The sequence below is a fragment of the Neofelis nebulosa genome, chromosome 8 (assembly GCF_028018385.1).
Source record: "Neofelis nebulosa isolate mNeoNeb1 chromosome 8, mNeoNeb1.pri, whole genome shotgun sequence".
Taxonomy (NCBI): domain Eukaryota; kingdom Metazoa; phylum Chordata; class Mammalia; order Carnivora; family Felidae; genus Neofelis; species Neofelis nebulosa.
In genome coordinates this window covers 27251541-27263568 of record NC_080789.1, presented here as the reverse complement: position 1 = coordinate 27263568, position 12028 = coordinate 27251541, and the positions used below count along the sequence as shown (strand labels likewise).

Genomic DNA, 12028 nt, shown 5'->3' with positions numbered 1-12028 from the left:
AATGGTAAGTTATAAGGGCACCCTATAATCAAGGTGCTTGCTTCTGGCTAGTGATTGTAGCAGAAATTGAAATTCATGCATCCTAAGAAATTGTGACTTCCCAAACCCCTGTTCTGGTGACTAGTTGCTTTGAGAGACCCCACCTTTCAGGGTGGCACTAGTAAAACCTTGACTATCTGGCATATAACTGGAGACCTTAAGAAAATGGTGAGTTTTGGGGCGCCTGGGTGGCGCAGTCGGTTAAGCGTCCGACTTCAGCCAGGTCACGATCTCGCGGCCTGTGAGTTCGAGCCCCGCGTCAGGCTCTGTGCTGACAGCTCAGAGCCTGGAGCCTGTTTCCGATTCCGTGTCTCCCTCTCTCTCTGCCCCTCCCCTGTTCATGCTCTGTCTCTCTCTGTCCCAAAGATAAATAAAAAGCGTTGGGGAAAAAAAAATTAAAAAAAAAAAAAAAAAAAAAAAGAAAATGGTGAGTTTTTTCTGTGCCAGTATAAGTACATGTAGAAAATATATGTATATTACACTATATGTATATTATTCTGCAACTTAATGTTCTGTGTTATTGTAGATAGATGTACTTCATTTTATCAACTTAATTTCTGTGTTTTGTCAATTTTCAAAAAATCAGTATAAAAAAACAACGTATAGGAAACGTGCCCATATGAAACCATAAGATAAGCAAAAAGAATGCTTTTGATATCTTAATCACAGCTAAAGAGCGCAAGATACATGGCTTACTATTTATGGTATAGAAATCCTTACATTGGGTTTCCATATTAGCAAAAAAGTAAATAACTCAGGCCAACTTGCCAAAATCTGGCCTAAAGGGAATTTTTGAAGAGAACTCATCACCATAAACACATGTACTCTATGCAGAAATTCTCTTAAGACAGAAAATAAGGAAATGCAAAGAAGCAAAAAGAAAAATTCTTCATGGTAAAATGACTCAATCACTGGTAACCATGCATTTCATATTTCTCTTTTAATGAGTTTTCTTAGTTTGCCTATTTTTATATGGTCTTAATCCTACTGTATATGTAAATGTGCATCCTGTATCTCCCCCTCCCTGATTAATATTTAATATTTAAATATTTAATATATTTTAGTATTAAAATAGTTAATATTTTAACTATTTTTCTATGTGTTTTAGAATAGATTTCCAGAAGAGGAATTACTAGATCAAAAGTAAAGACTATTTTAAAAAGTTTTTTGATACATATATTGCCACACTGCTTTTCCTGAGTATTTTACCAATTAATACTTTAACCAATCATGTCTGATGGTGCTTATTTCATCACACCTGTGCTTGGGTTGGGAATTATGATTTTTTAAAATATTTGTGATTGCAAAAACAAGTAAAAGATTCCTCACTTTGAATTTGCATTTCTTTCATTTTTTTGTGACCTTGTACATTTTTCTGTAAACATATTACTGATTGTATCCTATTGTATATTAAAATATAATTTTGTAGCTTAAGAGGGCTCCATGTAGGGAAAGACATTGCCTTTTGAATAAAACTTTGATAGAGCATGCTCAGCACGTTCATGATGTGCTGTTTCTTTACGATAAAGACAATTATTCGTTTTTAATTAAGGATTAATTACCCAGGTTACCATATTGAAATTAACCTCAACAGCTGCAAAATCCTTTCCAAAATGCTTAATTAGTAGAAAACAATTCCCACAGTGGGGAAATGTGGCTTCCTATTAAGAAATATTTATCTAGCTAAGTATGTATAAACTATATCTAACAGCGTATATGTGTATATATGTATTAGGTTTTGTTGATTTCATTGAGTGCTAATGAACAGCAAACTAATCATAGAAATTTTATATTTTTATCAGGAACAGTTAACATTTACTAAAATAATATCTTAAATATTTTCTTCTTTTCAAGGTATCATAGACGTCGTAGGAAACTGGATCCTCCAAAAGACAGATGATATTGAGGTTTTCAGGAATCAAAGAGATGTTATCTTGTGTCTTATTTGCCATTTGAGAAAATGCAATTGAGTGTATTCACTGTTATGTAGCAAAACAATAATAAAATGTCTTTTTATGTCTTAGAATGTCTTAGAATGTCAATTTCTTTATATATCTTACGTAATTGTGGATTTGACATTATTATATGCAGAAACCTACTTCATCTTATCTTGCCTTTGAGATATTAAGGTATACCATTTATTTTTATGTATCTAGTTGTGATTAAGTATTTTTACATTATCAGCCAAATATTGTTAGTAGTATAAATATGATTCATAAAAATGTGCATGGTTCTCCTTCACAGGGAGATTTTTTAATTGCCTTTGGAAAGAAACTCATGGGGTCCACCCAGAAAATAAATGTTATGATGTTTTCTTTCTTGTGGCTTCTAGGAAATAAATTCTAGTTGACCCTTGAACCACATGAGTTTGAAGTGGTCTGCTTATACACAGAATTTTTTTTGATAAATATAGTACAGTACTGTAAATGTATTTTCTCTTAAGATTTTCTTAGTAACATTTTCTTTTCCCCAGCATTATTGTAACAATATAAAAATATAAAATACATATAACATGCAAAATACATGTTAATCAATTATGTTAATCGGTGAGGCTACCAGTCATCATAGGCTATTAGTAATTAAAGTTTTGGGGAGTCAAAAGTTAGACATGCATTTTTGACTGCAATGGGGATTGGTACCCCTAACCCCTTTGTTCAGGGGTTAACTGTAGTTACATTTTAATTAGTTTCTACTGCTTGCTAGGTCCTTTACATATATATACATTATTATTAAATTCTCACAATAATCCTTTGAAGAAAGATCATCATTCCTACTTTATAGGTAAGGCCAAGTGACTTTGAACTCCACTTACCTAGCAAGTGGAGTGGGAGAGCCAGGATCCAAATGGTCTGGTTCCAGAGCCTTTCTACTGTGCATTACAGTGACAAAGGGTTATTTTCTTTTACCTAAGAATGTCCTTTCCTAGAAAGGATATTATAGAATTTGTTTTAATTTTTTTTTTTTTTCTGGCTGTTTTAGAAATTATGCTAGCTTCAGAACACATGCAACTCTGTGGTTAAAATGTTAATATCACTAGTGTGATGAGAATGTTAATTGATTATTTTGCTGTTGGTTGTCACTACCACCTTATATGTGATCCTTAATGGCATTGCTGCCCCTGTGATTTCTGTTTAGGACGTGAGGAATCTTTTAAGAAGGTGGAAAGGTGCTTTATTGAAACTTGTAAAATATTTGTGATATTTTAAAATCTGATGTGGAAAATGATTTCATTGAAGTAAAATTGAAATGAAATTCATTGAAATGAAAACTTATTTAAAGTCTGTTGTTTTGGGATGCCTGGGTGGCTTGGTCGGTTAAGTGTCTGACTCTGCATTTTGGCTCAAGTCATAATCCCAAATCTCAGTTTATGAGTTTGAGCCCCACATCAGGCTCTGCACTGACAGCATGAAGCTGCTTGAGATTTTCTGTCTCCCTCTCTCTCTGCCCCTCCCTGACATGTGCACACGTGCTCTCTCTCTCTCAAAATAAAAACTTTTAAAAAATAAAATAAAAAGTCTATTTTTTTTTTAAACGTTTATTTATTTTTGAGACAGAGAGAGATAGAGCATGAATGGGGGAGGGTCAGAGAAAGAGGGAGGCACAGAATCTGAAACAGGCTCCAGGCTCTGAGCTGTCAGCACAGAGCCCGACGCGGGGCTCGAACTCACATACCGCGAGATCGTGACCTGAGCCGAAGTCGGACGCTTAACCGACTGAGCCACCCAGGTGCCCCAAGTCTATTCTTTAATCTAGTTCTTTTAATAGAGGAACTCTCTCTGAAGTTTCATGTATTCAGTAAAAATGTAAGGAATAATAAATAGGAAAGGATTAAGGAAGTAATAATGGCCACCCTCTGTTACCAAAAGGAAATGTTTTTAAGTGGCTTCCTTTTATCATTAATATATTAATGTGGGGGAAAGAGCAAAGAAAAACATGTTGATAGAACTTACTAATCAGAAATTTTAAATATTTACCAGCCATGTTCAGTGACATATTTTTGAAAATGATTAGATTTTTTTCTGGTTGATTTATATCCAAATTTTTACAAAGATTGAAATATGCCACATTATAAAAGTAGGAAGAATAAAGAATAATTAAATTAATTAAAAACTTTTTTTCTAAGTACAAAGATGTACTAAATAGAGATTGTTTGATTGTAAGATGCCCAAACCACACATCCACATGTCAATTTTTGGAGAATTAACTTTGATTTTATTGTACTGGAACTACAGGTTAATACTGTAGATGCTAGAATTTTGGCTTTCATGGATTGCTGTTATTTAGTTTGCTAAGTAAGTACATATTCCATCACCACCATCACCTCCTTCCTCTCTGCTCCTTCCATTCTCTACCCCAGGGGTAGTAACTTATCCACCATCACAAACATTTTAGCAAAGGTCCACTTACTTGTCTCCTTTTTTCTAGAAATTTAAAAACTGCATAAGGTGGGATGGTCCTTTAAAGGGAATTCATTCAGTCGTGAAAAATTTTCCAGTTCCCATGTTTCCATTGATGAGGTGGATTAAGACACCTCAAGCTGATATAAAAGCATTGTCAGTGAGCCACCAGAGGGCACTCTTAGAGTTCAATTCAAACACTGCTTACCCAAAGGCAGTAACAATGTGCTTAATTACCAGAGACTATTTGGATGTTCTTTAGGTAAGAATGTCTAGTAGAATAAATGGGAGTAGTGAAATTATGTGTTGAGATATTCTGAGGCCATTATTCATTCTGTTGATCTAGTCATCAAGGATTTACCAAACCCCTAATACATTTGAAGAGGCATTATACTTTTTGCTAGGCCAACAGCAAAAAATGGTCCCTTCTTAAGGATGATAGTATCTACTTAACTAGTATCTACTGAGCCACTTAATTTTTATAATGATGTTTATAACTTTTTAAAAATGTTTAATGTTCATTTTTGAGAGAGAGAGAATGAGTGGGGGAAGGGCAGAGAGAGAGAGGGAGACAGAATCCAAAGCAGGCCCCAGGCTCTCAGCTGTCAGCACAGAGCCTGTCACGGGGCTTGAACTTATGAACTGTGAGATCATGACCTGAGCCGAAGTTGGACACTTAACTGACTGAGCCACCCAGGCACCCTTATAATGTTTATAAACCATAAACATAATGCATTATTATTTTTTAATTAAAAAATAAATAGAAAATAAAAATTACCCATAATTGTCTGTTGTAAAGATAACACTTCAATTTTTGCTTCCCTTCTTCCCACTTATTTCACTGCATAAATATATTTCAAAGAGTAAAAACAGTATTAATTATGCATGCTGTTTTATAACTTGCTTTTTTCATTTAATAGAATTTTTTTGCCATATCATTAAATACTCTCATTTAATGAATGCATATTATTCTATAATCTGGATGTCATAATTAACTTCCTCACTGCTTTTAGACATAATCATTGTTTCTCTTTGTTCCCTATTATAAATAATGCTGTTGGAGTGCCTGGTTGACTCAGTTGATTAAGCATCTGACTTTGGCTCAGGTTATGATCTCACTGCTCATGAGTTTGAGCCCCACGTTGGGCTCTGTGCTGACAGCTCAGAACCTGGAGCCTGCTTCATATTCTGTTTCTTTCTCTCTGCCCCTTCTCTGCTTGCATTCTCTCTCTCTCTCTCAAATATAAAATAAAACATAAATAATGCTGTTATTAACATTCTAGTGGATATTTTTCCTTTTTTAAAAAGACTTCATTTTTTAGAACAGTTTTAGGTTCACAGCAAAATTGAAAGGGAGGTACAGGTATTTTCCATGTCTCCACACATGCATAGCTTCCCTTGTTATCACCATCACCCACCAGGATGATGCATTTGTTACAATTGATGTACCTACATTGACACATCATCACCCAGAGTTCATAGTTTACATTAGGGTTTACTCTTGGTATTGTACCTTCTGTGGATTTTGACAAATGTAGAATGGCATATTTCTACCATTATATTATCTACAGCATAGTTTTATTGCCCTAAAATTAGTGTCTGCCTATTTATCCTCTTTTCCTTCCTAACCCCTGGTAATCACTGATCTTTCTTGTCTCCACAGTTTCGCATTTTCCATAATGTTGTATGTTAGAATCATACAGAATGTTGCATTTTCAGGTTGGCTTCTTTCATTTAGTAGTATGTCTTTTCATAGCTTGGTAGCTAATCTCTTTTTAGTGCTGAAAAACAGTCCACTGTCTGGACATACCATGCTTTATCCACTCACCTACTGAAAGGTATGTTGGTCACTCCCAAATTTGGGAATGATAAATAAAGCTGCTATAAACATCTGTGCACAAGTGTGGACATAAGTTTGCATCTCCTTTGAGTAAATACCAAGGAGCATGATTATTGGATTGTAAGGTAAGAGTAAATTTAGTTTTGTAAGAAACTGCCACGCTTGTTTCTAAAGTGGCTGGACCATTCTGCATTCAGACCAACAGTGAATAAGTTTCTGTTGCTGCACATTCTCACCAGCATTTGGTGATGTGAGTGTTTTTGGATTTTGACCACTCTAATATTAGAGGTGTGTAGTTGTATCTGATTGTTTTAATTTGCATTTCTTTGATGCATGACTGTGGAGCATCTTTTCATATACTTATTTGCCATCTGCGTATCTTCTTTATTGAAGTGTCTGTTAAGGTCTTTGGCCCATTTTTTAGGTTATTTGTTTTAATCGGGTTATTTGTTTAATCAGGTTATTTAATTGGGTTATTGTTGAGTTTTAAGAGTTCTTTTTATATTTTGTATATTAATCTATTATCAGGTAGGCCTCTTACATATATTTTCTCCCAATCTGTGGCTTGCCTTTTCATTCTCTTCACACTGTCGTTTCACAGAGCAGAAATTTTTAATTTTCATGAACTCTAGCTGATTAATTTTTTCTTTCATGGATCATGCCTTTGATGTTGTATCTGAAAAGTTATCATCAAACCCAAGATCATCTAAACTTCCTCCCATGTTATTTTCTAAGAGTTTGATAGTTTTGCATTTTACCTTTAAGTCTGTGACCCTTAGTGTGTGTGTGTGTGTGTGTGTGTGTGTGTGTGTGTGTGTGTGTGTATGATCCATTTTAAGTAAATTTTTATGAAGGATGTAAAGTCATTGTCTAGATTATTATTATTATTATTTTTTGCATTTGTAGTTGTTCCAGCTCCATTTGTTGAAAAGACTCTTTGCTTCATTGTATTGCATTTACTCCTTTGTCAACAGTCGACTGTATTTATGTGGTTCTGTTTTAAGGCTCTCCCGTTCTGTTCTGTTGAAATATTTTGTCTGCTCGTTCACTAGTACTGCACTCCCTTGACTGTAGCTTTGTAGTAAGTCTTGAAATCAGACAGTGTCAGTCCTCTCACTTGGTTCTTTTTCAATACTAGTGTATTGCATTAATTGATTTTTTAAAGTTGAACTAGCCTTATACACCTGGCATAAGTTCCATTTGATCATGGTGCATAATTCTCTTTTACACCTTTTTTTTTAGATTTGATTTGCTAGTATTTTGTTGAGGATTTTTGCATCTATATTCATTTTAGATACTAGCTAGTGGTTTTCTAGTAATGTCTTTGTCTGGTTTTGGTCTCAGGGTAATGTTGGCCTCATAGAATGAGTTAGGAAGTATTCCCTCTGCTCTATTCTCTGAAAAAGATTGTAGATAATAGGTATTATTTCTCTCTTAAATGTTTGGTAGAATTCATAGTGAATCCATCTGGGCCTGGTGCTTTATATTCTGGAAGGTTATTATTGATGCAATTTCTTTCTTTATTATTATTTTTTAACATTTATTTATTTTTGAGACAGAGAGAGACAGAGCATGAATGGGGGAGGGTCAAAGAGAGGGAGACACAGAATCTGAAACAGGCTCCAGGCTCCGAGCTGCCAGCACAGAGACCGACGCGGGGCTCGAACTCACGGACCGCGAGATCATGACCTGAGCCGAAGTCGGCCGCTTAACCGACTGAGCCACCCAGGCGCCCCGATGCAATTTCTTTAATAGATACAGGCTTATTCAAGTAGTCTGTTTCTTGTGTGAATTTTGCCAGGTTGTGTCTTTCAAAGAATTGGCGCACTTTATCTAAGTTATCTGAGGGTATAGAGTTAGTTGTCCGTGGGAATTGTAATAATGTCCCTTGTTTCATTTCTGATATTAGCAGTTTGTGCCTTCTCTTTTTTTCTTAGTTAGCCTGGTTAGTGGCTTATTAATTTTTTTTATCTTTATAAAGAACGAGCTTTTGATCTTATCAATTTTTCTATTGATTTCCTGTTTTCAATTTTATTGATTTCCACTCTAATTCTTATTATTTCCTTTCTTCTGCGTACTTTAGATTTAATTTGCTCTTCTTTTTCTAGTTTCCTAAGGTGGGAGCTTAGATGGTTGGTTTTAGATATTTCTTTTTTTTTCTAACATGTGTATTCAATGCTAAAATTTCCCTTTAAGCATTTGTGGCTTACACTGCATCCCACAAATTTGGTAAGCTGTGTTTCATTTTCATTTAGTGCAAAGAACTGTTTAATTTCTCTTGATATTTCTTTTTTGACCCACGTGTTATGTAGCAGTGTATTGTTTAATCTTCAAGTATTTTGGGATTGTCCAGCTGGCTTCCCATTAATGATTTCAAGTTTAATCCCACTGTAATCTGAGAGCACACATTGCATGATTTGTTTTTTTTAGTTAATTAATTAATTTTTAATTTATATTCAAGTTAGTTAGCATATAGTGCAATAATGTTTTTAGATTCCAGTGATTCATCTCCTATGTATAACACCCAGTGCTCATTGCACCAAGTGTCCTCTTTAATGCCCCTTGCCCATTTAGCCCATCCCCCCACCCACAGCCCCTCCAGCAGTCCTCAGTTTGTTCTCCATATTTAAGAGTCTCTTATGTTTTGTCCCCCTCCGTTTTTATATTATTTTTGCTTCCCTTCCCTTATGTTCATCTGTTTTGTATCTTAAATTCCACGTATGAGTGAAGTCATATGATATTTTTCTTTTACTGACTTATTTCACTTAGCATAATACCCTCTAGTTCTATCCATTTGTTGCAAATGGCAGGGTTTAATTCTTTTTGATTGCTGAGTAATACTCCATTGTAAATATAAACATCTTCTTTATCCATTCATACCTCAATGGACATTTGGGCTCTTTCCATACTTTGGCTATAGACATTGTATGATTTCTATTTTAAATTTGTTAAGTTGTGTTATATGACCCAGAATGTGGTCTATATTAGTGAATGTTTCATGTGAACTTGAGAAGAATATGTATTCTGCTATTGTTGGTTGAAGTAGTCTATAGATGTCCATTTTATCTATTTGATTGATGGTGTTGTTGAGTTCAGGTATGTCTTTACTGATTTCCTGCCTGCTGGATCTGTCCATTTCTGAAAGAGGGGGTTAAAGTCTACAATTATAATAACGGATTCATCTATTTCTCTTTGCGGTCTCATCAGTTTTTGCCTCACATATTTTGGCATTCTGTTGTTAGGTGCATATGCGTTAACAGTTGTTATGTCTTCTTGGAGAATTGATCATTTTATCATTATGTAATGTCCTTCTTTTCCCTGATAGCATTCTTTGCTCTGAAGTGTGCTATGTCCGAAATTAATATAGCTGCTCCTTTTTTTTGAATGGTGTTACTATAGTGTATCTTTCTTCCTTTATTTTTAATCTGTATGTCTTTTTATGTTTTAAGTGGGTTTCTTGCAGACAACATAGAGTTAGGTCTTGTTTTTTTTATCTAGTCTGGCAATCTCTGTCTTTTAATTGGTGCCTGTAGACCATTGACATTCAAAGTGATTGTTGATATAGTTGGATTATTTTCTACTATATTTGCTACTGTTTCCTATTTGTTGCCCTTGTTCTTTGTTTCTATTCTATTTTTGTTTTTTACTTTTTCTGCCTTTTATGGTTTTGATTTATGTGACTCTGTTTTCTCTCCTTTCTTAGCACATCTGTTACACCTTTTTTCCCTTAAGGCCTTCCTACTTGCCAGGCCCTGTTGTAATATACTTCTTTTTTAAAAATCCTTTTTAGTGGTTGCCCTAGAGTGGTTGCATATATACATTTGCAAATAAGCTGAGTCCACTTTCAGGCAACACTATACTGCTTCATGGGCAGTGCAAGTATTTTATAAAAATGAGATAATTCTAATTCCTCCCTCCTGTCTCTTGTATCATTGTGGTCATTCATTTCTCATGCATAAGCATATATACATATAATCAGATATACTGTTGTTATTTTTTTTAAACAAACTGTTATGTTAGATAAGTGAAGAGTAAGAAAAAGTTTGGGTTTTGTCTTCACTTATCCTTCACCACTGCTCTTTATGTAGATCTGAGTTTCTGACCTGTCTTGTTTTCTTTCTCTCTAAGAACTTCTTTTAATAGTTTTTACAAGACAGGTCTATTGGCAACAGATTCTTTACATTTTTGTTTGTTTGACAAAGTCTTTATTTCTCCTTCACTTTTGAAGGATAGTATTAAGGGTACAGAATTCTAGGTTGGTGGGTTTTTCTGCTCTCAATGCTTTAAATATTTCCCTCCATTCTCTTCTTGCTTACATCATATCTGAAGGAAGTTGGATGTAATTCTTACTCTGTAGCACTTGATCAAAGTTTTTAAGCATTTGTGTGTGTGTGTGTGTGTGTGTGTGTGTGTGTGTGTGATATTATTTGATAAATATCCATCTTTCCTACTAAACTCAGCTGTATAACTTGCAAGGTCCCCGACTGGCTTTGTTTACCACTGTGTCCTTAGTGCCTAATATGGCCTGGTACATTCATATAACCACAAACATGATGTTGTAAAAGATTTGCTGTAGTGCAGAGCACTTTAACCTAAGAATTTTACAAATGGGATTTGGGGATAGGTGATAACTATGTGTAGAATTTTGAGAATATATATCTGTGTGTTTTCCTGGGGATAGAATCTGTTGTTTTTCAGTTCATTAAAGGCTGTAGCACATAGTGCCCTAGTTCTTACTTGCCTGCAGCTAAGTACATAATAACATTATACTGGAGTGCTGTTAATATGCAAGATAGGAAGTTTGATTTCCACATATTCTAAGAAAGCAACCTTAGTTAGATTCCAAGCATTTTTAAGAACAGAAGAAAACAAGACAGCATGTACCTCCATTTTGGAAAGCTCTAGCAATGTATGCAAACCCTTACTTATGGAATATTTTTCAGTTGTGTATTTATGATTTCCAGAAAGGAATCAGCTGAAGTATCAGCACATAAGCCCAAGAGGTTAGCAAATTATTTTATTTGCTGAAGGCATAAATAAATGTCTTCATTGCTTACAGGGAAAGGGAATGATTTCTTAGATTTTTTTTCTCAGAAGTTCAAAATGACTTGCTAATATTCTTAGCAAAATAATTTGCAAATACTGTCCCAATTACAGTTTGGCCATTAGCCCCCTACTAGTTTTTAATATGCTGTTTAACCTTCTGAAAGAAAAGATATTTTAACACGCTGGGAAGAAATGCCCAGGTAGAATATGTATGTAATCTGCTTTCTAGTTTGGCACAAAGGCATCTACTTTGATTTAGTCACATCATCTTCATATTTATATAGCATCTTCCTGTAGGATTCCTGACATGCTTCACAGTTATGATTGCCTGAATTCTTATAATGTTGCTTATAAACATTTTTAGATGGAGAAGCTGAGGCAGAGTTCCACAATTACATATGGAAATTACAAGTAGAATACTGAGTCAGTCTTTAATTCAACAAGATTGTATTTTCTTTCCAATTTTCTCTCCAGGTATATAATTACTTCAGCACATTTTATTAAGCACTTGTAGAGTTCAAGCCACTGTATATTCAAAGATGAGACCTTATTCCTGATTGACAAAATATCTTGCCCAGACCTTTCCTAATCCCCTCTAGTCAGAATTCACCTCTTCCTTCTCCATAGTCCAAAGCACATTGAATTACTAATGTATTGCCCTCTTTAATTTATCTTGAATTAGAGCAAAAATTGTGGTTGGTAACAT

The 12028-nt window shown here is 34.6% G+C and overlaps 1 protein-coding gene across 4 annotated transcripts in view; it reads left to right on the top strand.

Moving 5' to 3' along the window:
• MRPL42 (mitochondrial ribosomal protein L42) overlaps nt 1–12028 on the top strand; it is a 73164-nt gene that overhangs the window by 31751 nt on the left and 29385 nt on the right. For 3 of the 4 annotated variants that reach the window (XM_058741801.1, XM_058741802.1, XM_058741800.1), the window contains one exon: nt 1894–3295. The exons of the other annotated variant lie outside the window; for it this stretch is intronic. Coding sequence is in view for 1 of the 3 variants with exons in the window: in XM_058741802.1 (XP_058597785.1) it covers nt 1894–1939 (46 nt within the window). In the remaining 2 variants the exon portion in view is untranslated. Of the gene's footprint in view, nt 1–1893; nt 3296–12028 lie in introns of those variants that run through there. 4 annotated transcript variants of the gene reach the window in all.